General features: G+C 38.1%; 1 protein-coding gene across 1 annotated transcript in view; it reads right to left on the bottom strand.

Moving 5' to 3' along the window:
- Positions 1-26,434, bottom strand: part of LOC146004345 (transferrin-like) — a 148,120-nt gene that overhangs the window by 4,168 nt on the left and 117,518 nt on the right. Inside the window, exons 6-13 of the mRNA XM_083143133.1 lie at positions 18,375-18,532; positions 15,267-15,400; positions 13,730-13,890; positions 11,345-11,588; positions 9,548-9,702; positions 7,560-7,745; positions 4,272-4,400; positions 61-191 (exon numbers count right to left, since the gene is read on the bottom strand). Coding sequence (XP_082999259.1) covers positions 61-191; positions 4,272-4,400; positions 7,560-7,745; positions 9,548-9,702; positions 11,345-11,588; positions 13,730-13,890; positions 15,267-15,400; positions 18,375-18,532 — 1,298 coding nt within the window. The remainder of the gene's footprint in view (positions 1-60; positions 192-4,271; positions 4,401-7,559; positions 7,746-9,547; positions 9,703-11,344; positions 11,589-13,729; positions 13,891-15,266; positions 15,401-18,374; positions 18,533-26,434) is intronic.

Genomic DNA, 26,434 nt, shown 5'->3' with positions numbered 1-26,434 from the left:
TCGTCATCTTCATCGGTATCGATTGAAAGTAGTATCGACTAAGCACTCTTCGTAACTTACCTTGTGGGGCGGTATTTGAGCCAGGTAGCAACTCTGGTAGTCGTCTATTTCGGCTCGACCGCCATTCGGACAAAGAAGTTGGAAGTCGGATGATTTGAGATCGGCCGCCCAGGGAGCCATGTTGTTACCATCTGGGAAGAAGATGAAAATCTTAAAACTTCAAAAGTTACAGTCTCTTAACATGTCAGGGGTTATTTTATGTAGCATTTATGATACTGTATGTACGGTGATAAATAAATAACTGACCGATATATCAAGTTGTAACGTTGTATCTCCACTAAACATTTACCACGCAATTTTATTGTTTCTTGCTATTGCATTTAGCTGCCTTCGAAACCATATTAAGTTATTAAAAATTGTATATAATTTTATGGTACTTGTATCGTAACATTGATTGGCGACATAGTGATGACCACAAAACGCGGTCGGTTTCCTAAGCAATACGATATGAATCACTATCATATATGTTGTGACTATTTGTTCAGCTACTCACTCCTTTAATTTCCCAACTTTTTCAAGTATGCGACTTTCTCAAGGCTGGTTAACCAAATTTTCATCAAACGTTCAATCTTGGTACAATCTTGAATAGTTCATTGTTATAACATCTTAATGATGTTTTCAATTGGCTCTATTTTTAATGGAAGTATTAGGCCTTTGAAACGATTGAGTAGCGTCTTCTGTTCTATCAGTAGTAAACACATTAATCAGTATTATAATAGAACCTTAAATCTAGATAAAATAGTTAACAAAGTTACTAAAATTTTTTAATAAATTTTTCTTGCAATGTGTCTTAACAACATATTTGATTATACAGACTTTATAAAATTTGGAAATAATTTTGTGCTAGGACATATATGTTCAGAAAACCTTCATTAATCCTAAATAGGAATTAATCCTGTAGTTTGCATGGATGTGAAACGTGGTCCCTTACACTAAAAGAGAAAATTTTTAAGAGTACTTTTTTAAAAAATGAATCTTAAGCAATGTATTTGGACCTAAAATAAATTAGGCAACAGTGGAAATGGAGAAGGTTACATAAAACTAAACTGCATAACCCATATCTATCCCATGATATTACTAGAATATTTAAATTAAGAAGACACGGATGGGCTGGGCATGTGCGTGGATAGAAAAATTTACAGGATCCTTGTTGGGATACCTGGTTGTAAGATACATGCAGCAAGACCAAAAATAAAATGAAACGAAATTATTAAGATGAGCCTGATGGAAATTCGTAAGGACGGTCAACAGTGAATTTCTGTTGCCCGAGATAAAGACAGATGGAAGATGTAAAGCTGCGGCCAAAAACCTTCGGGTTTTGAAATGCAAGAGAGAGAAATTGTATTTAATGACTTGGACTGGATTTTGAAGAAAAGAGGAAGCGAGGAAACAGGGAAGGCAGAAAGAAAAGATGCGAAGAATGTAAGAGAGGAAGAAACGAAGTAAGGAAAAGAGGGAGAGAAAGAGATGAGGAAGAAAAAGGACCAAAATTCAGATTAATCATAGGCGCCGACTTTACCGACGGGAAACAGATGTTTCTATCACGTCCTCCAATATCCATACATACATACATACAGAGTGTCCCAAAATATTGTATACACTCTTTGAACGTTAATGGACTGGTTAAGCGGTGACATCAGTAGCAGCCGATGTATGTATGTTTCAAAAACAAAACTTTCAACCTGCTTGCTCCTATCCTTTTGCATTGAAAATGTGTAGGAAAGGGATAACTTTAGTTACAGTGACAGCAGTTATCAAGCAAAATAGTGACGCTCATCGCACATCAGTGTAAAAATCAAATTCTGGTGATTAATAGACATTTTACTAATTTCTTAGAGATGAGATGTTAATTAAAAATTATTGTAAGAATATCGGGTATTTTTTAAAGAAACGCACGAAAAATTTAAGCCCTCGTAACATTGGCGGATTTAGCCCATATTTTAAAAAATATATAAATATATATTGCATGGTGAAAATTGATCGTAGAAGGTTATCGTTTGTTACTGTAACAGCAGTTAGGAAACAAAACACTGATGCCTATGGTGTATTGCTGTATCGATGTTCCTACAGTAAATTGCTGACGTGTTTCTTGGAAAACTATACGATTTTCTTACGTTATTTCTTCACTAACCTCTTAGCGTGAAAAATGAGTAAAATATCCACGTATTCTCCACAATGTAGTCCTTGCATTGATGTATGATACACATCATCTTTCTGTTTCTTAAAGTCACACTTTCGCGATCAGTTTGCAATGCTGAAGCATAGGAGCTTCGCCGTGTGCAAGTTTGTTTGGAAACGTACATTTGGGACTCTGGCTCTGGTGACGTCAAACTTAGCCAGTCCATAACAGAAACTGTTAAAGATGGCTTCACTGAACTTTTAGTATTTGAAGCTACAATATCTACGTTGACTGTGAGGTGTGAGAGCATATACGCATTTCGTTGTTTTTGGTTCCGTCACAGCCCGCCAGGCGGTAGGCATTAGCATGCAAAAAATGGAAGAGGTGAGCAAAATTTCGTGTAGAAAATGCACCCAGATATCCCGATTTAACACCGATAGGTTTCCACCTGTCGGGAACTGCGATGAACGTTGTGTACGCCACAAAGCCACGTACAATGAATGGCATGTGACATGCGTTTGAGACTTCCTGCGCCTCCTTCTCGAGTAAACCATATCTGTAGTTTGTCGATCTGTTACGCGTTGTGGATGATGTATTGCTGCTAACGGTAGCCACTTTTAGCACCTAGAACTTTCTATGTGACACATAGACACTCATTCTTGCTGTTATTAGTGTTCCTGTTATTAACGTTCAAACAGTGTAAACACTATTTTGGGACACTCTGTATGAGCCACCACAACTAGTGGCAACGCCAGGAAAAAGTAGACAAATGAATGCCCACTTAGCCCAAATATGCGTCGTTTACATGAGAGTTTATTAAATAGTATAATTCCCCAGAATGATAGTTTTTCTTGTATGTATTTTCTTGTATTTTCTTTCATTTGAGTCAAAATGAAAATAAATGTCTGATGAAAGGAGCGTGTGTTCTCCTGAAACGTCACAAAGAAAAAACTGTTTTCTTATGCTTGTAATAACCGTAAACTACAGGAAAATAATTCCCCAGAATGATTTTCACCTTCTTCACCTCTCAAGAATGTTTTTCTGAAGTAGTATTTCAGCCACATCCCCTGATTTACTTGAAGTCAGCCTTCCTGGGAATTCGAAATATGATGAGAATTAGGTCTTACCTGGAGAAACAGAAGCATATACGGGAAAGGCAACAGATGGGTAAAAAGCAAAAATGTGAATTAGAAATTGCTTTTGTATTACTATACTCTGTACCGCGCATCTCCGGAGCAAGGCCGCGCATTGTGTCAGGGAAGGGGGGAGATCGAGTGGGCAGAGCGAATGCTGGTAACAGCAGTCACTTTTCCCCTTCCGCTGAATCCTGTTCCCTCTCACGTGTTCATTGATGGAGCCAAATCGCGTCACTCCTTGCGCAGATACTTATTTTCGTTCGCTTGCTCCAGAGATATCCGGTACAGAGTTTGAATAAACATTTAAGAAAAATATTTCCAAAGTTAAAACTTTGAAATATTGTGCCTGTAGGAAAATCAGCATTTTAAAAAAGCATTAGAATAATTAAATCAAGAAGATTTAAGGGGGCAAGCCATGTGGTACGAATGCGAGAGGAAAGAAGAGTTCGCAGGATTCTTGTTGGGAAACCTGATGGTAAGAGACCAGTAGGATTGATTGGTGTTTAAAGTCCACTTTATACACAATAAGGCTAATCGGGACTGGACCTACAGTTTAAAGTGGGATCCGAACGACTATGTGCCTCCACCGGGTATCGAACCCGGGACCCCTTGATTACAAGGCGACCACGTTACCACTGCGCCATCGGGGAGGCCAAGACGAAGATGGAGGGCTTATGTTGAGATGGACCTAAAGGAAATCGGTAAGGATGGAAAAGGTTTGATTGACCTTGCCCAGGATAGGGACAAATGGAAGGCTTGTGTTGCGGCAGCTATACACCACCGGCTTTATGAAGGCTAGAGACTTAGTTAGTTAGTATAACAACAAGAAAACGTGCATAATATCGAAACATATTGTTGTTGTCCGTTGTATATGAAGTACTTCGGAAACACAGAAAATGGAGTAGCCCTGCGTTTATCTTCGGATAAGACCTTAGGCAGTCGTAGAGAGTATTTACCTGTGTTCTTCTTGATGGACGCGTGCTTCATGAAGGCCACGTCCCCTGCGCCTTCTGCCAGGCAGCGGAAGGCTCCCGTGTAGGCAAAGTAGTCCTCCGAGCTGTTGGCGGGGCAAGGGTTCTTCGCACCTGGAACACAATTGACTACGCATGAATATGCTCTCGTCTATAATTTTCTTTAGACAAATTAAAGGGAAGGTCGCTTGCCAAGTATTCTGCACCGAACCAGTCAAACTACAGATTCCAACCAGATTTCCACAATACGAACGAAGTAATATCGTTTAGATATGATCGTGTGTTGTGTTTGTAATTTTAAGAAACATTTATTATTTTTAAGAAATGTAAATACCAGTATGTACAATACTCTCAATTTCTTATCATAATCTATGTATTTTTCTGTAAGAGTTAGGATGCACGTTGGGAGGACCAGATACCCCTTCGTGTCACTTCAATAGCGCTGCTGGTTGTGTTGAATTGCACGTAGTACAGTGAACGGCAAAGATAATGGTCGACAAATTGTCCATCATTATTTGCATTTTTTTCTTATTCCAAATCATGTGTTTTAAGGAATAAGATTCTGTGGATGCAAAGCAGAATTTGCCCGGTGTTTATTGACGTGTTTATTTGAATTCGTGGTCATCATATTGCGGAAACAGACTGAATGAAAATGGTGGTGGACAATTGGTCTACTATTTATTTTGCCGTTGGGTGTACATTCAGAACTACAAGAAACTGAAAATATAGGTAATTTTGTTCAAAGACAGGGTGTCCAGGCTAGAGGTATACGGAAATATATGCTTATAAAGAAAGAACTATACATTTTATGTTGTTGAGTGAATGCTCAATGGATAGAACATCTCCCCGAGATTTGATCGTCACCATTTCAAGGTCAGTGCCGAGTCGTATAGATCGCCCATGCGCACAAATGTTCAATGTGATGCGCTCTGGCAAGTCTAGCAGCTTACGCCTGACAGTCAACATGTGGACTGGACCTGGAATTTTCGTCCTGTACACAACGTCCTTGATAAAACTTCATGCAAAGAAGTCCAGCGGAGGTAGATCTGCAGATGGAGGGGCCATGCAGTGGGACCTCCTCTTCCGATCCAACGCCCAGGAAAACTGGGAGTGTCCACGTTCCATTTTTTTCTTGCACGCCGCTGAACACGTGTTACTGATTTGAACTTTGCACCTTTCGTTGTGGCGTCCACATGTTGACTGTCAGGCGTACGCTGCCAGAGCGCGTCACATTGAACATTTGTGCGCATGCGCGATCTATACGACTCGGTGCTGACCTTGAAATGGTGACGATCAAATCTCGGGGAGATTTTTGTGTACGTCTAGCTCGGACACCCTGTATGTATATTCTTAGAGCCAGAAGATGTCACAACACGAGCATATCATTTTGATACTGGTAAATTTGTAACACCATTAAGCCTTGTTTCCATGATTATGAAAAACTAAATATGCTGACCAAGGCAGTAATTTATTTTATTAAAAACATAAACTAAACGTAACGTTTCAACCTTCTAGCAAGGTCTTCTTCAGACTCTGTATCAAGTACAAAAGTAACAAGATACAAAAACAGGACATTATATATACACAAACATTACTCCCTCCAGACTATTTAGAAAGTTGTTTGGAACTTTCTAGCAGGTGACTTTCACTTGCCAACTTTACTTTCACCTAAAAGGCTAAACACAATTACTTCCATATAGAATGTGGTTGGACTTTTAATCTCCCGCTCTTTTCCCTTCATTTTCCTTCCTTCTCCTCTCCTCTTTCTCTCTTGTCCTTTCCACTGTTTCCAACATCTTCTTCCATTCTTTGTTTAACTTCAGTCCCCCATTCCAGTTCATTGTGTCTTCTTCACCTTTCTTCTCTATTTCCTTGGCTTCCTTCCATTTTCTCACTAGCATTCTCTTCTCTCTTCCTATCTGCTTAGCCTCATCCCACTCTATGTCATGTCCTGTTTCTCTCGTGTGTTTAAATATTGCATTTCTCTCTCTCTTAAGTCGTACATCATCCCTATGTTGTTTCAACATGTCTTTCAGCCTTTATTTCGTTTCTCCTATGTACACACTCTGACATTCTTTACATTTTACTTCGTAGATAATCCCTTCCTCTTCTCTGTTTTCCTTTTTCTTGTTTGCATTCCTTGCTATTCCTAAGATGCTTCTCCCTCCCTTCCTGTAAGTTTTAATTCCTGCTTTCTTAAGCACTTTGCATATCTTTTCTGTGGTCTTCCCCATACTCCTTATTCCAAACCTTCTCTCTTTTTCTTTCTCTTCCTCTTTTTCTTTCTCTTCCAATTCTTCCCTGCCCGTTTTCTTCCTTCTTCTGTTTATGTCCAGTCTATCCTGCTTCTCATAGCCATTCTTTTCCAGCTGTTTCCATAGGCTATTTATTTTGTCTTCTTTTTCACATTCTTGCATGCATATTTTCTTGATTCTGTCCTCCATATTCTTTATAAAATTAATTTTTGTCACCTCACTTACATCACATCACTTAAATTTGATGAAAATATTTGAATATCCATAATATGATGTTCTTATGAGTTTCTATTCTGTACAATATTAGAGGTTGAATACAATAACTAGGGTAGGCATTTACAGGAACTAAAACTTGCAAAATAGGCACCAACATTATATATATAGGCACTCTGAAATAGGGATTGCATGAAAAGAAATTGTGAACATGAATTTAGTCAGTTGTATGCTTCATGTCTTTAATATTTTGTATTTTATTGTATTTTAGTTCTTTTCCTTTACTTTGGGTAATTCAAAACGATGATAATGATGAATGGTGCTTAGATTAAATTGGATACAAAACAATATAATTTCTCCTCAGTGTACTGTTGTGTTGAGAGAACCAAATTAGCGACAAAATCGGAACAATATATATTTTTTGAAAATGTATTTCTAGGCAAAAATATGCAAACTAAACACTAATACTCAAAATATGCATTTATAGGTGCTACAAATACGTATAAGTCAGCAGGCACAAAACATCGTGAAAATAATTTAAATCATTTAAGCCTCTGTTTTACTACTTACAACTGAACAAAAAGGGCTACTTGGCAAAAAACAGACCTTAATAATAACAGCCTTCCGCTTTCTTTCTATTTGACTACTATTAAAGCTTTCTGGTGCATTTTAATTAGTATGGAATTCTGAAAGTACGCGTTGAGACAGAAAATACAAATGTTGGACCAAATATACAGTATTATATATATATATATATATAGATAATTTTATGAAACTGAAGGTCAAAATAAGCGAGAGACGGTACCTTTCCTGTAGCTGGAGCAGATTCTGCAGAGCGACTCGGGATTCTCGCTGTGAGGGTTGTTCTCCGGATCCATAATCCCTGGGATGCAGCTGGCGTTGAAGAACTCTGCCAGGGCTTGGGGGTAGGGGCAGGTGGTGTTGCTCATCACCCCCTGCGAGATGAGGGTGTACAGCGGCACGTACCAACCTGGAAAATAAGAATGCTTGCTTGTATTCAGGTGTATTTAACAATTATTTACCAGGGTGCGAAACCCCCTCTACTAGATTTAAGTTTCACTGGCAAGGAAAGTGGACTTCCAACACTTGGCAATTAGGGGGGACATTGTGGCAGTTATCTCCCACTTTTTGTCACTTTTGCCCCCGCAGTATGCTAAACCTTATATATCAAAGTAAAAAAAAAGTATAGGGTGTGTGGAGTTAGGGTCCCTCACTTTCTTGATCACAGTCGAAGTGATGTGAACAGTACCACGCTCCTGGCCGCCTTTACCTCCCAGAGCTTCCTTCAGTTACGCACTTTACACGACACTGGGTGGGCGCCGAAGCCGCTTGAACAGGTGGGAAAAAATCCCGGTTCTTCCCCGCCGTGGATCGAACCCTGGTCTCTCGCAAGTAGTCAGACCCTCTAACGACTTTCTTTTTAGGGAGAGAATACCCCTCTGCGGTGGTATCTCAGGTTATCGCTTTTTTCTAAATTTTCACATGTATCAATTTCCTACAACGATGCATTTGTGCTCCTATACAGAATGTGACGCCTGCAATGCTGTGAAACACATGGACAGGAATTGAATATAGATTGGACCTCTCTGGCACCGCAAAACGGAAGAGAAGGGGAGGTAGCGAGTTGAAGGAATAAAAAGGTGCGCGTTGCTTCAAACGGCTGGTAGCTGCATTGAATTTCTCATCTCACACTTTCACTGGTCACTACTTGCACAAGCTTGTTTTCCTTCGCTCAGTCCAGAGATTTCCGGGACAGGTTGTAGGGAAGTAAAAATATGTTGAGTACCAAAAAATCTTTAAGGGGATGTATCAATAAACTTTAAGTTATTAATTGTTTGTAATACTTTTAAGCAGGACACCTTGTAAATATACACCATTACAACAATTTTACTTTGTTCATTCTCACATTAAATCCTTGAACGAAAAGACTGAATTGAGGAACTGTTTAAGGGACTTGAAATACACAAGAAATATTTTATATTAAAGATATGAATGATTCTACAGAAAACGTTTCAAGTTGTGTCAGAACAAGAAATTAAATAAGATACATAACAAATGAAAAAGTCAGCAGAGTAAGCTGCCTGCTTAACTATATCTATATACGAGTATATATAAAATGTATATATGTGTGTGTGTGGGTGTGTATATTTGTTTCTTCCGGCATAACTCTCGAACGGCTGGAGCAATTTCAACCAAACTTGGTACACGTATCTCTTGCAATCTGGAAATAAATACTGTGGGGGCAAGACACTCCTGGCACCCCTAAGGGTGGGTTGGGAAGGGGTGACATGTAAAAATAATAATAGAACCACCGATATTAATTCCGCACAAACAGATCCGTGATCTATGCAATCCGCACAACGATAATGTTTTGTCGGGTTGTCTAACATTCAGGCTGTGCTGTGAATGGAATCCATAGTTTTCGTGACAATCCCAATGCTGTTCAACTCCAAGTTCATCAGCTAACGGCATGGAGGGGGAGAGGGGTGAAAAATAAAATGCCACAAATGACCTAGATTAGAGTCGAATCGGAATCGCTAAGCTAATTGGTGACATTAACGATCACATTTAAAATTAGTTACATTTTACACTATAGTTAGAAATTATTATTTTCTTGTCTAATACAAGATTGGGATAAATAAATACCTGGGCAACGCCGGGTAATTAGCTAGTAATAAATAATAAACACTACCACTGCAAAGGACACATGCACATGTAAATACAATAATTAATGCATAAAACGCATCAAGCTTTTAAAACATAAGAAATTACCTGCAGTTCTTCCGTAGCCAGTGTGGCAAGACCTGGCTCCTCTCAGATCCCCAAAGGACTGGTAACGTGAGTTTCTTCTGACAACAGCCACCGCATAGTACTTGCTGCCTTGGTTGCCATAGACTTCGGCCAGTATTGGTTTCAGGTTGAACTGCCTAGGACGAAAATAGTTTGTTCAGAAACTAAAGTTTTTTTTTATTTTTATTAGATTGTTTTTGCTTATATTGTGAATGATAATGACAAAACTTAAGATCTCTTCTCTCTATCTTCTTATTTGCCTTCTCAAAACCATATTTATAATAATGTTCATGTTTTTGTAGAAGCTTGTTTTATTTCACATTGTGGTCAATTTAACTAATCGGAACTGGACTTGTAGCTTGAAGTGGGGTTCCAACTAATGTTCTAATACCTTCACCGAGGATCGAACCTGGACAGCTTCTTACAGGGAGAGGTCTTTTGAAATAGATACTGATACTTATACCCTGTACCAGCTAACTGTGGAGCAAGGCCGCGAATAGCGTCAGAGAAGCGAAGGAGTGCACGCTGCTGGGAAAGCAGTCGCTTTCCCCCACTCCACGGAATTGCGTTTCTCTTACGTGTTCATTGGTGGAACCGTCTCGCGTCGCTACTTGCGCAGAGAATTTATTTAGTTTGCCTGCTCTACAGTTAGCTGGGACAGAGTATAACTGGCTTTCAAGATTTTTCACGCATATACTACTACCACATAATACAAGTACGTATAACAAATCTAACTAGATTTGGAATTTAATGCTTTTACCTTTTTTCTAACTTTGAAATCTTACATTTAAAAAATACATTTCAATAAGAAATGTTGATTTTATTAGTATATTTATTGCAATGTTTACAATGAACGATTCTGGTAGATTGTATTGTAGATGGTAGTACTGATAAAATCCAGTTCCAATCTAGGAAATAAGTAACAAATTGGCCCCGTCTAATTCGCTGCACTTTTTGACGCTAGGTGTAGCGCAGTTGTATCCCGGTGTCAGGCTGGTGCAAGGAAATGACGTTCGACCAAGCAGACGAATAGGGGTGTTCAAGTTCAGAAGATTCAACAAATGCCTGTCTGCTGCTTTAAACGTTCATTTGATTAGTTAGCACGCACCACGTGACCCCACACCACACTTACACCGCTCCAGAACATAGTGCAAACGGTGCAGACACCAAAAACACTCATTGACACCAAATGAACGAAGTAGACGAGTCGGTGTTGCACCGTGGAGCCAACTTGACACGCGAGTGCAGAGAGGGACTATAATCCTCTGTAGGCTATAGGTAGGTAGGTAGGGCTATACCTCTCGCAATTCCAACTGGCTGTTGGGAGACAACGAATCAGCGATCAGTTTAAGTCTCTTCGACTGACATCGGGCATTTTCGAGTCGCAAGGCACCGAAAGTCCCTGGCGGGACGAAACAAATGAGCGTCGGATAAACAGTATGTTGCCAAACGTACTGTAAAATGGGGGGAGAGTTGATCAGCGACGTTGCTGGATAAAACTTGTATAATTGTACATAAAGCTCGAAAAAAACACCCACACATTGTACAAACAAGCTAATACTGTAAAAGTAAGTAACAAAAGCAGACGTACGCTTGGCAAAGTTGTAACGGGAAAGCGATGTTACCTCTACAACCTTTATTTCGCAACTGAGGTTGTTGACACTCATCAAGGCACCCCCGCCCCGAAGGCGATTGGTGGACAGATGTAGCAAAATGTATGTCAGACGCTAGTTGGACTTGCGATTAGTACCTATGTATAATGACTGACGGAAGCGTTACCTCTCGGCGACGTAAACTTCGCTGGCGTCCAGGGTGATGACGTCCGCGCCTCCGTCAGCTATGCTCTTCAGGCACTCCATGAAGGACACCTCCGTGGTGCAGCCGAATCTCGGACGGATGCCTCTGGAGAAGGCCACCTCGGCGAGGATCCTACACTTGGACATTTCGATTTCGGACAGCGTGCAGAACTTGATGATGCGGTTGGGGGCGCCCACCTCGCGAGCGATGACGTCGGTGTAGCCGGCTGGACAGAAATACGTTTATTGTAATTATATAATTTTAAGAAAATAACAATTTTAATTAATTAGGGATTAAAATACAGTAAAACCTCGTTAATCTGGACTTGCGGGGGGATAAGTTGACTGGTTTAACGAAAGTCCGGATCAACTGAAATAACCTAAAAAAAAAAGTTGAAAGTGCATTAAAACTCCGTTTATTGCAAGAAAGCACGTTTATTATGTTGTATTTAAAGGGTATAGGCCTAAATACACTGTACAGTACAGTACAAAGTTTGCGGGAAACAGAATGTCATCAGTGGTCGACTTCTTTTTCTTTGAGAAGTTCTCTTGTTGACTTCTAGCCACATTGAAAACCTTGCATTCTGTTATTATTTTCTTTTGACCTTTTGCATGTCCGGATTAAGCGAAGTCCGGCTTAACCGGGTCCGGATTCACAAGATTTTACTGTATCAATACTACCACCTTACCTTTCACTGTATTCGTTTAAATCTATTCTAAAATTTCAATATGAACTTCCTCTCTAGCAAATTTTTAGCCTATTAGTTTATAACTTTTAAACATTTCTATGAATCTTTCTCATTTTTAAACGACGAGTACGACATATTGCTAGTAACAATAATAATTTATTTATGAACTTTGTAAGTTTCAGGCTATTCTGGAAACTACCTCATATCAAAAGAATATTTACAAATACAATAACTCATAACGAAAATAAACATTCCAAATTAAATATAGGGTACATGTAGGAAGAAAAACAGGGTTAAGGTTTTTGCCTCCTACAATTACTTATGCAATTGAAATTCTGAAAATCAACATTAAAATCGATGTCATGAAATTACATCATTTCAAAAAGTTGTAGAATATTGTTTGCAGTGCTGCTTCTGGTTGACTAATAACAATAATAACGAAATGTAGGATACGCTATCCCAAAATGTAGGACAAAAATAATTCAAAGTTGATGTTAGTAGGAAATGTTGGAAAATAATATGAAACTCAGACTCTTTTAGTTCCAGAGCAATGATTTTGAAATGAGTATTGCGTTGGCACAAAAATTGCTAATGTTATAATCAATAACCCTACAACATGTATTTTCAAGAATACCTCCAAGAAACTAATATAAGAAATAACCCGGGGTGCAATAGCTGCCGGTGGGAGATCATCCAACTACTTACGGCATGACGTGTGGTCAGCACGACGAACCCCCGGTCGTAGATGTATATTTCCATGACCGGGTTACGCTACTCATTTGTAGCTCCCCAATTTCGGAATAGGGTGATAAATATGGAAAATCTAGTTTAATATGTGTCGATATCTGACTGAAAACTGATGAACCACATCTTAGAATCCGGCCGTTAGTTGTGAGAATGCTTTGGTGACTCCTGGGCGTGTTTTTGCTGGTTGATCCACAAAAATTAATGTTTTTCGCTGTGAAAAAAGTTTTGCAGGTATGTATGTAGTCGCAAATAATTTAGTGTAGTGTGTGTGTCCTGAATGCGTTACGTTGGTTTTAAAATGTGTACATTTGGAGCTATCAAGAAGTGAAGGTATTGGAATATGTTTCGATAAAATATGGAATACCGAAGGGGTGATAAATATTGAATGGAACCATCAAGGTGATCAGTGGGCCCAGTGCCAAGAATGGGGACACGACGAATGAGCAGGCGGAGCCTATGTTTGTGACATCCGCAAATAGTTTCATATCTCATTAGACACATCTTGGCTGTTGGAACAGTTTCTGCTGTTATGTCCCTCATTGCTATATAACACGGTATATTTGACCAGATTGTCATGTTCCAAACTTGTATTAGTTTTTCAATATATTTCTCCTTATCTTGGCGTACAAAGAAAACGGTGGACGTTTTATAAATGTACACTTTTTTTTACTTACTTTTGTATTATGTGTCTATCTTTTCCTAAACAAGATATATACCACATTACACGTAACATCTCTCCGTAGATATCAGTGCAAAATCTTCCTTCAAATTAACACAAAAATTTCCTCCTTATATGTGTTTGTATTGTTGATATAGAAAGTGCACGACCGATTTCAATGGTGTTCATAATTGTTTAAACAATTAGACGTTTGCGACATCTTCCCTTCTGCCCGACTCTAATAATGAAAAGACCACAAGCAGTGGTCGGGTACCTTTGTTCAGGTACTCGAGGGGCGAGAGAGGGAGAAGGTCGTGGTCGGATGTTGTGGTCGACCCTTCGGGAACAGCCAGGATCCTCCGTAACCAGTGGGCTTTGGTGGCTTCCCCCAGGACCCTGGTCTGTGCGATCTGGCAGCGAAGTTCATCAACCACCCTGAAAGAGAATTAGACGGGGTTAACTGAAGAAAGTTCTTCTCACAATATTCGAACATTCTAGAATCATATAATTTACATTATAATACTCGTATTTCTATTCCAAATCAATAAAAAATGATGAAACAAATTGTTATAAGTACACGTAACCTTATTTTTAGTCACATGCTTGTGACTACGGTATGTGGCCTACCACGGGGAACTTGACGGGGAACATACGGATAATGTACGACTAAAGAGAGAGACAAATGCGATATTTTAGCACAGGAGAGAAACAGGACATCACATGACATAGAGTGGGATGAGGATAAGCAGATAGGAAGGGAGATGAGAATACTAGTGAGAAAATGGAAGGAGTGTAAGGAAATAGAGAATAAAGGAGAAGAATGAACTGGAATGGGGGATTGAAGATAAACAAAGGATGGAAGAAGATATTAGAAAGAGTGGAAAGGACAAAAGCGAAGGAGGAGAAAAGAAGGAAGAGGAATGAAGAAAGAAAGGATAAGGAAAAAGAGAGTGAGATAAGGAGTCTAACCACGTTCCAGATGAAAGGAAATGTTTATCTAAATCGCCTGTCAGGTGAAACAACAGTTGACAGGAGGAGGCCAGCTGCTGGAACACATGGAAAGGAATGTTCCAGATAAACAACTTTCTAATAACCTTGTGTCTGGAGAGGAGTGATTTTTCTGTGTGTGTGTGTGTGTATATATATTGAACTTTACCTTTACCTTCACATACACAATTAAAAACGTATGCGAACACTCAGTTATAAGTAATTACAATATGCAGTGTATTTGGCTTATCTTGGATATCTGGGCTGTCAAGCTTCCACGTAATACGCCCTGGACTGCACTTTGCAGACTAACGAGGCCCTGGCGTCTGGACCTACGGACAGTATAATCCTTGTAGGACTGTGTGTGCGTTGTCCTGTGTTTTATCCTTGCGTGTGCTGAGTGTCTCTTTACAGCCTTAGCTTTTAAAGCATGAAAAGTTTAGCCCGATATTACAGTTATTTCATGTTCGTTATGTTTTAGTTATGATAAGGGGCTGGATCCCTTATAATGTTACGGATGCAAAATAGCCTAAGTGCTGACGCACCCAAAGTTACAAATTCAATCAATCAATCAATCAATTAACTTGGATGTCTGTAGTTCATTCTTTCAAATACACACTGCTATTAAATTTGCACTGGAATTTTAAATATATCGAAGTGGTACTTCTCGCGTCGCACTTAATAGAAATCTCAATGAAGCATAATTCAGCGCATCGCAGCTATTATATAAATACAGTATTAATAAAATATTATGTCTAATTGTATACATTCGTGTAATGGTTGCTACGTATTACATATTTATAACCGAAACATAAACATCTTACCCAACGTTTTCTTCGTTCGTCATGAACGCCACCCACGGCCTCCTTCCCCACTCGCAGGGATTCGACAAGTTTAAACTCCTGGTGGTGCCATCTGGGCAGAGGTAATTGTAGTATCGAATGGCGTCTGGTCTCTCCTACAACAAAGGTTTCATTAAATCACAATTTTATTGTCTACGTTAAAAAGTAAACCGCATTCTTTAGAATGAATGTTTTTTTTTTTTTTTTTCAAATAGAATCTAGTACAATTAGAATTGTTGAAGCACAGCTTTTGCTTATATGAAATCAAGTCTTCATCGTGAATGTATATTGATTGGCAGTATTTCTGAAAAAATAAATATGCTGACCAAGGCTAGTCTTTTAGGTGAAAGTGCAGTTGACAAGTGAAAGCCACCTGCTAGAAAGTTCCAGAACAACTTTCTAATAGTCTGGAGGGAGTAACGTTTTGTGTATATATAATGCCCTGTTTTTGGTATCTTGTTACTTTTGTACTTGATACAGAGTCTGAAGAAGAACTTGCTACAAGGTTGAAACGTTACTTTTAGTTTATGTTTTTAATAAAATAAATTACTGCCTTGGTCAGCATATTTATTTTTTCATAATCATGGAAACAAGGCTTAACAGTATTTCTGACATTGAATACACCCCTCCCCTCCAAGAAAAGCGGATGCAAATTACAACTGCGTTGGCAAGAATTACATCTATTACTGAAGTCGAAAGTAATTTCTACGGGCACTCACGGTAGGTGATTGTTTGAAGAACTGTTGAAAACCTGTACATACTGTATGTCTTTCGAATTGCATCTTCTGCTGTTGATATCAAGAAATGGCCATTCAAAAAATGGTAGTAGATTTATTAGCATATTTTTCTGGAATACCAATATCCCACCTGCTTACATTTTGGTACAATATTCCCTTGAGGATGTTCCTTAGTACCAGATTTAACTTTTTGGCTCAATATTTGTATTTGTTGCCTTGCAATCGCGCCCATCCATCACCACGCTCTCTCGATTAGGCAACTCCCTAACCTTTTTTCGTATGCTTGCCAAATAGTAGCACTAAGAAAATCATTAGCCATATTACTTCGTCACACAAGGATATTATATTTAAAAAATGTGTGTGTGCGAATATTCCACACAGCAGAGAAAATTGCATTGCTGCTTGTGAGACTATTATGACTATTTTGTGGTGTCACAAATTATTGAAAATATTTAATGAGAAATTATGATTCATAGATCAAGTATGGAAAATGAACTTATGTAAGTAACATTAAGTAATTGTGCTTTCCGCACACTATATCTAGTCTAAAATCCTGTAAAGAGTTAGAATATTCAATTAATATTTATAGAGTGTCCATGTAGCTATACGAATATGTAGAATTACAGTGCAATTGCGCTACTAATTCCCCTTTGATGTTAATCTAACAAGATTATTTACAACTTTCATTCCCTCTGCTTTTTCTATCTTTTCTTTGTACATCTTCTTTTCTTGGGATAAAATTTCTACCGCCAAATGAAAAGCGAAATCTAGAAAATGACGTTAATAAAATTCATGATTAGAAGATGAGTTGTTGATACTTAATAATTCCATATGTACAAGTTTATCGTTTACGTGGTTCAAAATTAGGTATCACTGTAATCATTAAAGGTGGATAAAATATCCAATTTTCAATCCTAAATTCCTGACAGCTATTTAAATTACAAAATGTACTAGTATTTACCACTACAAATTTATATTATACAAATTTTCTATTATCTTCTTGCCAAATAATATTTATCTACTACCTCCGTAAATTAATTACTACATGTATGTCTACCCTTACATTGAAGGAGGAACATAAATTGAGAGTATTTGAAAATAGGATCCTTAGGAAAATATTTGGACCTAAAAGGGATGAGGAGACAGGTGAGTGGAGAAGGTTACATAATTTAGAACTACATAATTTGTATTCATGTCCAGACATTATTAGAATAATTAAATCAAGAAGACTTAGGTGGGCAGGCCATGTGGCACGAATGGGAGTGGAAAGAGGAGTTTACAGGATTCTTGTTGGGAAACCTGATGGTAAGAGACCAGTAGGGAGGCCAAGACGAAGATGGAGGGACAACGTCGAGATGGACCTAAGGGAAATCGGTAGGGATGGAAAAGAGTATATAGATGTTGCTCAAGATAGGGACAGATGGAAGGCCTGTGTTGCTGCAGCCATGAACCTTCGGGTTTAAGAAGGCTAGAGAGTTAGTTAGTTAGTTAGTTATGTATGTCTACCGATACTTATTAAATACTAAAATTGAATAATGAAATAAGTAAAATTAATAATGAAAATATACTTGTTGTTTAATCCCGGGTTACTTATTCCCCCAACCTTATTGGAAGGCAAGGATTATATTGGGATCATACGATATTGAAAGACAAAGAAGATTTATGCAGGATCTATTACTACTTATAATAATATGCATAAAATATTACCAGATACTTTACTTTTCAACTGAATCTAACAACCTTCTTTGATAATCAGTATATTACATTTTTATCTATTTGAACTTAATTTCAGTTGTTATTAAAAATTTTGACGAACTTAGCTATATGTAAGCTAGATAATGACTATTATATAAATGATAATATATAAATATTATATAATAAAATATAATATTAATTAATTTGAGTATTTAAATTCAGCCTCCGTGGCGGTGTGGTTATCACAGCGCGCTACGGCGCTGGAGGTCCCGGGTTCGAATCCTGGCCTGGGCATGGGTCTTTGTAAGTGTCCTTCATCAATTTCTTCATATCATCAACCATCCTCATCTTCGCGATTAGCCAAAGTGGTATAAAAGCGAAGTAATATAAACCAAACCAAATCTTAATTATATTTTTAATCAATTTAATATAATTATAATTATTTAAATTTAAACATTATTATTATTATTATTATTATCATCATTATAAGGCACTTGGTTCGGATCCCCCACAAAATATATTTCTAGATACTTGCCTGGATGGATACTGTGTGTTAAATTACTAAAACTTTGGCATTTATAATTATTCCCCATTGTTGGTTATTCTGTTGCATGTCTGCTCTTTTACTTTGCCTTTGTTGTTCTCGTGTATCACCTACCTGGAAGAAACTCCTGACGGAGCTGATCTTGCTCCAAGCGACGTCGCCGTGTCCCTCCGTGAGGCACCGCAGTGACCCTTCGTAGCCCGCGAACTTGTCGCTTCTGCCACAGGTGGCGGGAGAGTCGCAAAGGGCGCAGAGATTCTTGTACTTCTCCTCTAGGCACAAGGAAAATATACAGAGCTATTAATCTGCTGGTGATTCATTTCTTGCAACACAGATCAACAATTCTTCTTTGTAACTGAATAGTGATGGTTGATTCACAATGTGAATTTCACATTTATTTATTCATTTATGAATATTGAGAGCTTTGTGAGATGTAATCTTCAATTATCTGAAATGTCTAATTGGCATAAAATCCAAAGAATTTGGCCACACAGAACTACTTAACGTAATTGAACTGTTTTTAATGCACTGTATGTGTATGTACTCAAACACATACAAACATATACACACCACCGTCTCAGAGATTCGATCTGTCTCGGTCTTCAGAATAGTGTATTGTGTTATGTGGTCCTATGAGGGTCTTCCTTATCGCACAACGCTAGGACAACCTTGCGGTCTGACGTCAGACGAGGATTGCCTACATCGTTAGGTTAGGTTGTTTCTCTTAGCATAAATATACTGAAAATTTATTACTTATGGTAATACAAATAAACCTAACTAGCCTAACCTAACAACTTAGGCATTTAGCCTAACAATAAAAATCGTTTCCCGGTGACGTCAGAACGCAAGGTTGTCCTAGCGTTGTCCGATAAGGACGACTCGTCATATGCAGAGCCGGCGCTTGCAGGAAGCTTGCACTTCAGCAAAGTCCGTGGCAGATAAAAATAATTGCTTGTGTATTATTATCAGTAAATACGACATTGGTGCTTATACGAAACAACTAATTTGATTTTTGATGACTTTATGGATTGTTTTGACATTACTCTAAAATATCCAGAAACATAAAAATCGTGTTCAATTGTTGTCATTGTTGAAGCACTGACATGTTGGATTAAAAATCATAATTATTTATTTTCAATTTAAATTATTTCATTTTTATTATGACTATGAAAATATGGACTGAACTTCAGGTCATTATCACATAGACGTAATCTTGAAATCTATTTTATAGATAATATTTTAAAAGCAAAATTTCATGCTCCAATATTCTTATGAAATGGAGCGTAAATACCCCAGTATATGGTGTTCGAAATTATAGAGTAGAAAGAGTAATGCATAAAAATAATGGGAAAATCATTTTTACGTAATCTAGATTTTCTGTTCTCTGGCATGTGTCTTTAGGATTGTACTATTTTATATTACCGTTCAGATTTTTATATCTTTGTTATCCTTCTCAAACATTTTGTATTTTACTCTCGTGTTCATTTTCCCTTTTGCTTTATGGTATTTGGTGTAACTTTGTAATTTTTCTGTATACAGCAATATAAATAATGTTTGAAATAAGTAAATAATAATCTACTGTTTGTATACACTGTACATTCGATTGATTGATTGATTGAGTTGGAGTTTTAAGTCCACTTTGTGCACAGTAAGGCTAATCAGAATGGACCTACAGTTTAAAGTGGGATCCGAACGTGTATGTGCCTCCACCGGGTATCGAACCAGAGACCCCTTTATTACAAGGCGACGAAAAGGAGACCCTACTGCCATTTCGAAATATCCTCCTTCGTAGACGTTAATGTCCGTTCCAAAATTAACAGTACATGTCGATGCGGGTTGTACGTAAATGGCATTTCTTTTTGCACTGATGATGCTACGAAACAACAATACTAAGGTACAGTCATGAGCAAAAGTTCGATCGTTATTACTAATTGCAACAAATTCATTTTATTTGACTTCGTATTTGAAATTTAGAAGCTCTTAATAAGCAGGCACTATCAAACGCATAAGCGTGTGGTGTATATTGCCACCAGTTATAGCCAAAGGTTTGTATAATATGCCTGGAAATACTAGTTTTAATTTAATTTTTCCTCTTATACAGTAACACCTCGTTAATCCGGACCTCACTTAATCCAAAAGGCCCTCCCCCCCCAATAAAAGCAGAATGCAAGGTTTCAAATGTGGCTAGAAACGCTACATTGTCGTGTTGCTCTACATTTTACTGTACCGTATAGTGCATTTAGGCCTATACCCTTTAAATACACCATAATTAACTTGTTATAATGCACTTTCTACTGTTAAACCGGACTTTCCTTAAACCGGTTAACTTATCACCCAATTCCGGATTAGCGAGGTTTTACTGTTTATCCCAATGCTTTATTACGTCTACATCAGGTTTGGGCAACTCGTCGTGTAGGCCAACGAGGGTATCGTGCACAGCGAGCTTCCCGCCTAAAGGGGAAGAGCGACTATTACGTATCAGCTGCACATTTATTTCAATGTAGTCGGAATAGGCATTGCCAAAAAAACAAAAAAAAAACGGCTGGACAAAAGAGCATGAATTTCTCTCCATGTTGCAAGTGGAAGCGTTTTTTAAAGTTGATTATTAATCTAGATACGATGTTCGAGAAATATGATGAATAAGTATTTACAGAATCCCATATATTCCTTATGGAGAATCAACTTCAACTTCAAGTTATAGCTAATCAAATGGGGGTTCTGACTTTCCTACGACTAAGACATTCTTCAACGTGTAATTTTTTCGTCCATGTACATTTCTACGCCGTTATGTGTTTGATATTCCCGAGAGAACTAATAAAATAATGTTCCCATAAGCGTAATGCATTTCTCCTTGACTCCTACGACCATCCTCACAGTGTTGCCAAACCTGATGCGCATAACAGGGCTAAATTTCACCTTAAATGGAGCTAAAGTTGACTTTCAGGGAGCTAGATTTACGAACACGGATTAAGTGCCTCTTAGGGTAATTTTAGTTGTGAAAGGGGGGGTTGATGGTATCACCATTAACTTACACCATGTTCCCAATTTATTCTCCGTTTTCATCGTCTAGATTTGGCGGCATCACCCATCTCAATAATCCACCAATGGTAGTATGAAATCGTAAATGAAGGATTCCAGGATAACAATATTATGTCATCTTCACGTCAGCCAAGACGCTATAAAAAGGAGCTTGAAAGGGGGGGGGGGTAAGAGGGGGATAGGCGACGCAGCCATAACAGTATCACGCCACGTGCCAAATGTGTAGGTACTCATGGCAAAAGCTTGTCTGACGTGAATTCTTTCACAAATGAGGCCAGCTGGCCACATCTGCTTCACACAACTTATTTTCTGTTAATATGTGTTATTTCGTGAATAATTCCTTGAGTTCTATAAAGGGATGCATACACAGCCGTGCAAATATGGACGTGAATCCGCTGCTTGTTTACGCAAGTACGTTACGTCAGATTGCCGAGGCATACACTGCGACGTATATTTTCATCCGTACACCCTTACCTCGGAGCCCAGTTCTTCCAAGCACAAGCTCAGGTAGTCCCGTACTATCTGCTTTCTACAAAGGGGAACCCCAGGGACAGACCTTTCAGCGGTCGTACTTCACGTATTATCGTTGTTCTCAATAGCTGGGTCTTGGCCGAAGGAAGAGCAGGGTAATTAATTATCTCCGCAGGTTCCTTCCAGTACCAACCTCCTTTTTCATCCCCCGCCGCCTTTACGCACCCTTAATAGTTAAGGCCTCCTAAACTTTTGGGCCGTACGAAAATTACGGGGGTGCGTACGGAAATTACGGTGCGTACCATCAGCAGATCCCCAAATACTGTCGGATTTCTACGTTACGTGCAAAATTTAATGACTTCGACGTGTTTTTACGGCTGTGTATGCTCGCCTTAAGAAAGGATGTTTACGTAGGTTTATATATCAATATTCATCCATTAGATTGGAAAATAATAGGCTACTCATTTCGATTTGAAAATAATCCAATCTCAAGATCGTTTCTGATTTTTTTTTAATATTTTAGTGAGGTTTCATGCCATATGGTCGCATAACTTTCGAAATTAGACCATTTCTATATATGTAATGAATTGCATATCACTCGGTTTTATTCATATTTAAATGTTTTACAACATTTTAGTAATATATGTTCACGGATACTTAATGAAACGTTTCTTTCCTCACTCTAGGTACTTCCACCTCACCAAGAAATGTCAAAAAACTTGCTTTGGAAGTAAACAATATGGTAAAATGCACGACTTTCTGCATAATGCTTCATAAAATATGATGTTCTGGAGTTCTGAGATTTGCAATTTGAACTTTACCAAAAAGCTATAAATCTCGCATTAGGTTACTTTCAATGAGAAAGAAAATGTACAAAATACAATGGATAGAACTATACTTTGAAATTCTAACCTAGAATCTTCGATCGCTTTACAACCTGCAGTAAATTTTATGAAACTAAATAATTATGTTTAATTGCCCATTAATTCCTAAGTAATTAGCGTGCCTGGATCTATAGAATCTTGGATCAGTCGAATCGATTCTTTTTTCTACGGATGATCTGTGTTGAAATTAATGACAAAAGCGTAAAACTTCGTTACGAAATAAACCGTTTACATGGTGATCAAGTACATGGATGTTTAATCTTTTCGTGGCAATTCAATTATCGTTGCATTATGTCATAAAATCTAAGGAATTTATTTGTTTAGTATCACGAAGTTGAACTAATTGTGAAGGATGTTATTTTCTATATTGCGTAGAAGATTCTAATTTGCAGTACTTTAGAGAATATACAATGACAAAGTCCTCTGGAGCCCTTATACTTTTAAAATATTACTAACTTTGCGAAATTCATGGTCCACGATAGCAACTTAGTGTCAAAGCAACGCCCACGATTTAGACTATGAAATTCTAAATGAAAATTATTAAGACTTGATAGCCATTTAACCAGTCCTAAGTACCATTCGTTCGATCTATACCGTTAAAACAAATGGCAGAAACCTAACTACAACGACGATATTAAAAGCTCTCTAAAATTAGTTACAATGACTGTCTATGAAAGCGGCAAGCTCTGAGAGGCTGCAAAGGGTATATGGCTCACTAATCTATTGACGCTCTTCCATTGTTTCAAGGAGGTCTTACTTCTAAAATATCCATTGTTGATATAGCAACATTTAACTTGAAGTCATAAAATGTTTGCAATCGTACCGTTGAAGCGATGAAAAACATTCAATGGCGTGTTCGGTGTTGCATGCCTTTTAACAAATGACATAAAACTTGTTGGCACACGCCGTGAAGAAATTCCAGGTTTAACCTCAGCTCCAGTGGCGCCAACTCACATGGGCATGTGGGGCGCGAGCATTTACAGTCATTTGCCTTTTACTGTGTTTTATTTTAGAACTTAAGAATTCAAAATGTTTCATCATTATGCATCTGAAGAATTCTTACAACTTAATTAACTACTGAGTGCTATAAAAAATAATTAATAAACATTTGTTACATCTACGATTTGATACTTTTCAGCGTCCTATATTATTTACACTATTTGTGGTCACGTCGTTATTTGGAAACTAACGATGAAAAGAATTGTAGGCCTTTACGATATACACTAACAACTCAAAAATAGGCAGGCAAAAAACACCGAAAAATACAAAATAGGCGCTAAAATTGATAACGTTGAGAGGATTAGGCACTCAAAAAGCAGTTATCTTCGAAATAGTCACTTATGTCTAAAGTACGCAAAAACAGCCACTATAATTATCATGTGATACTCTGAGAAATGGCCTGAAGCTGTTTTTATACGTAAGAATGTACACTTTCTGACCAAGGAACAAAAAATAATTTTAGGCAAATCCTCAGGCTACGTATGAGTTTTGACATATATTATTGCATTAAATTATAAAACATATCTCCGAATTTAGCCCACCCAATGGTTTTTTTTCACAAATTGGTGCCACTGCTCATCTAAATAGATAACAATAAGTCTTACTGTTTATTAATAAAATACAGATAGCGTGACAAGCTTATAAAGTATGGTACAATATTTCCTTGAACCAATTTTGTTCGTGATCTACCAATTTTTTATCTTTTCGCTAATGTTCGAAAAATGCTGACAAATTAAACAATATGTGGAATGCACTCAGGTATTTACCTTAAAATGAGAACCAATTATAAAACTTGATGGGAACTTTAACATAAGGATATGAACCTCAGACGACAAGAGAATTTGCTCAAATTCTGCAACACTCAGGCAAGAACAAGATTGCATTATAGATAGAGACAATGAAAAATGTTGGGAACACACCAAAGAGCGTTTGACAGATAAGCACATAAACAGCAGTTCTGTATTCATACCATACTCCCCAGCAGTGTCGGCGATTAGCTGGGCGTCGGGGAGGACGGTTGCAACCATTTTTGTAACTTTTTGTCCCCGCACTATGACCTTTTAATGCTAAACCTTGTCAACCAACCGAAAGTAAACTGTCCTTGCTCCCCCCCCTCCCCCAGTTTGGACAGCCAATCGCCGCTACTGCCTCCCAGTGTTATCAGAAAAGATAAACAGAATTGCTTCAAAATACGAACTTAGGACAACATCCAGCTGTAAAGAAAAAATTAAGAAATATTCTACTCAACACTAACTAAACCAGAAAACGCATACAAGTCAGAAAAACTGCACATACGTGTGTGTTCACCTACGTCACAAACTGTTGCATTGTGGCTTGGAGCAGCCATGATTGAGGCCAGTTTTTGTAAACACATGGAATTCAAGCAGGCGAGAGGGAAATACTAAGGGAGATCTCACAGCAAAGCGACAAAGCTTGTGTTTTGGCCATTTAAGACGCGACTGCTTTTGTGTGAAACAGCCAGCGCATGGAGGCAAGTAAGTCAAAAATAGTCCAAAATACGCAGGACAGTCAACCTTGTAAGGTACTCTAGTGCAGTGCATCTCAACCACGGGGTAGCGGTCCGGTACCCATCGTATCAACTATACTGAGCTGCAAAAGGTTCTGCTGAAAGTGGTTGACAACCAACATAATCCCATTTTCATATTTGAGTTGTGAGGTTTTGTATGTCCATTTTATGCACAAATAGACTAATCAGAACTGGACCTACAGTTTAAACTTGGACCCGCGCTACTATGTGTCTCCACCGGGTATCGAACCTGGCATCACATAATTACAAGGAGACGACGTTACCGTTTCGTCATCCATATTTTTGTATTTGTTAACAATCAAACTATTGTTATTCTTTATGATTATGCCAGAATTTATTTATCGATATTTAATTGCATGTGTACATGTTAATTCATGTATAATATCTTAAATACTGGAAAGTATTTACGAGGAAAATTCTTGTAATCCGAGCATTGACTAAAAAACACAAAATACCTAGACAAGGTCTCACGGAGGTTGAGAACCATGTCTCTAGTGTTTAGGTCTTCGCTTTATCCATGCTGGAAAGTCTAGCGTATACACTTTGAGGTCAGTGCATATGATTTCTCCGTTTTCTCATGCACAACATGCCTTCCCCGAGTTTCAATAACTTGCAAAAGATGTTAAAACCTGATTTACATGTAACAATGCCTTTTCTTATACGTTTTTTTCGGGTGACTAATAAACTGATTAATGCAATTATGTCGGTATCATCACATCATGCGAACTGAGCAAAGAAAGAATTGTCGCTTCGCTGCGAAACTCTCGTGTCGCATGTCGCATGCCACCTACACAACACACCATGCGAATGAATATGAGCTTATATAGAAGAATTTGGATGCCCTCTACAGACGGGGTAGATGAACGCAAGAAATATACACAGAAAGAAGATATAGAAAGGTCAAAAATAGCCGAACATGCATAGAAAGAATCGATTGATTGATTGATTAGGTTAATTTTACTATTTTACTTTACTTTTCTGGCACTTTTCGCTAATCGCGAAGATGATAATGAGTGATGATATGATGAAATTGATGAAGGGACACTCACAAAGAACACCCATGCTCAGGCTGGGAGTTGAACACGGGACCCTTGCGTGGTAGTGCTCTCTGATAGCGAAGTAATCCCATGAAATACAATGGAAGAAGATAACAGTACTACACAAACAATAAAATTGGAAACTAAGAAACATGAAAGAAGCTCTGATCCAAAACCCTAGAAATGATCAAAGGA

The sequence above is a fragment of the Lepisma saccharinum genome, chromosome 21, assembly GCF_977018435.1.
Source record: "Lepisma saccharinum chromosome 21, izLepSacc3.1, whole genome shotgun sequence".
NCBI lineage: Eukaryota > Metazoa > Arthropoda > Insecta > Zygentoma > Lepismatidae > Lepisma > Lepisma saccharinum.
The sequence above is the reverse complement of the archived record's forward strand: the minus strand, read 5'-3'. Positions and strand labels throughout refer to the sequence as shown.